This window comes from Mycetomoellerius zeteki, unplaced genomic scaffold (assembly GCF_001594055.1).
Source record: "Mycetomoellerius zeteki isolate Tzet28-1 unplaced genomic scaffold, Tzet1.0 scaffold164, whole genome shotgun sequence".
NCBI classification, from domain to species: Eukaryota; Metazoa; Arthropoda; class Insecta; order Hymenoptera; family Formicidae; genus Mycetomoellerius; species Mycetomoellerius zeteki.
In genome coordinates this window covers 277,064-279,100 of record NW_017256594.1, presented here as the reverse complement: position 1 = coordinate 279,100, position 2,037 = coordinate 277,064, and the positions used below count along the sequence as shown (strand labels likewise).

General features: G+C 36.3%; 1 protein-coding gene across 1 annotated transcript in view; it reads right to left on the bottom strand.

Annotated features, from left to right (window-relative positions):
• LOC108721252 (trans-2,3-enoyl-CoA reductase Sc2) overlaps positions 1–2,031 on the bottom strand; it is an 11,236-nt gene extending 9,205 nt beyond the window's left edge. Inside the window, exon 1 of the mRNA XM_018445693.1 lies at positions 1,811–2,031. Within this exon, the coding sequence (XP_018301195.1) occupies positions 1,811–1,951 (141 nt within the window). The 5' untranslated portion in view covers positions 1,952–2,031. The remainder of the gene's footprint in view (positions 1–1,810) is intronic.
• Positions 2,032–2,037: the final 6 nt, after the last annotated feature.

Genomic DNA, 2,037 nt, shown 5'->3' with positions numbered 1-2,037 from the left:
CGACAAGTGCATCCGAGTAGCGTCCGATAACGCGTGCTCGTGTGTGTACGTGAGATACGTTGCATGCGTACCGAAATCTTCGCACATGTATGCAATCTTGCTTCGATCCGCATAAAAATGATCTTTGATCCGACATTACTATATAACTCAAATAATCCCACTCGTCCATTATGAAGCATCATCACGTCATCTTATTAGCATATTATTAGGTTGGTTTTCGGTATTATAAAATAGTTTGGTTTTCTTTTTCCAATATATTCCATTATATTTTTAAAAAGTTAGCGATTATATCATTTGATAGAGAGAAGTTTCAGCTTTAAGAATCTATATTTTTTTATTGCAATATAATGATTTTTAACGAAGTTATGAGCAATCAAAGTCTGAATGCTATTTTTACTTAATCCGCGAATAACTCAGGAACAAAAAATTGTAGGAATATTATTAAAAAATGATTTTGTAGAGAAAACTTCAATCTTTCACGATAGTCAAAAATTTTCTCGATTTTTTGGGGGCATGTAACAGATCTATAAAGTGAAAAGAAATTTTTTCATTTTTTTCAGCTGGTAATTTTCTATATGTAAAAATTATCAAACTCAAAAAATATAGTAAGTTTTTGGAAGTAGAGTTTTCAAGCTTTAAAATCCTCTTTAAATTTAAATTTTGTTCATTTTTTAACGAAGTTTACGACTGTTCTTAATAGCAATACAGAAAAACCGACATTTTTTTTGCACCAATCTAATAATTATAAAAACAAGAAAAACCTTTAATGACAATTAGTTTTCAAATTTATTTTTATCTATTACACAAAAAGAAAAATTTTGTTGAAATATCTATAAATTTAGTTAGATACAGATTTAAGAGAAAAAATAAAAAATTATTTATGTCGTAATAAGAATTTGTAAAAAATTTATAAAAATAATTAAAATATTCAACTTTTTGATTCCTTTTACAAAGTTTTTTTTGATGTTTAAAACTTTCAAAGACTGACACTTTTTTCCTATAATTTCTACGCTCATTCTCTTAACGTATGAGAGAATACGCATAAAGTCGAATAAAATGGATGTTAGCATCAGTAGGACGATTTATCGTCAGCATCCGGACTTAATTACTCGATTATTCCTCTGTTCTCTTGATCAGCAGTGATACGTCGGCGGCATGAAATATCTCGGGCGTGCCGAGTTTGACACGCGAGACACGTATTCGCTATGCGACGCGATGAGGAAGACACCAAAGGGTGCGTGGCGCCCACGTTCCGCTCCTAAAGTGTACCTATTGTATAACTGGCGTATGTATATACACGATTTACGCGGGTGGAGCTCTCGTGACCTAGTTATCAATCGATAATGCACGCTCGTCGCCTGATTGACAGAGGACACCGGAAGCAGCAGGGGGTTCATTTCGAGATGTGTCTCCTTAAAGAATTTGTTTCGGATTCGGGGGATCAGAAAATCGACGTGGTTTCGTTCGCCTCCGGATTTGAATGACACAGAGAACAACCCATCCTCGTTTTCGTGACGATCAAAGGGTGAAAGCAAAATGACGATCAAGAGCGAAAAGCGATATTCCGAATGAGCTTTCTACGTGGAGATAAAACAGATTTTAAGCGTGAGGGAATTTTTATGAGGGAATCAAGGTCAAATTAAAAATACCGAAAACGACAATCCGTCAAAGAATCGAAATGAAAAATATAGCACTTTAAAGAACTGAAAATCGAGGTTCAAAGGAGGACGACAGTTAGACCGATGATTTTTCGACACCGTTTTTAGGGAGCTCCTTTTCTTTTTGAAAAGAAATATGGAGTGTCACTCACTTCTACCAAGACGCCTTTGAAATTCTGGCTCATCGTCACGCTGCCCAATTTGACGCAGAAGTCGCCAATCTCGAATCGCGGCCCTTTGGATTCGATCTTCGTTTGCTTCTTACTGGTGTAGATGGTCGTCATTTTCATCATCAGCAGATCGAACAAGCCATCCGCTATTAGTGGCACCACTTTGCTGCCCGACTCGAGGAGGGCGAACACCGAGGCTGGCTGCTCCG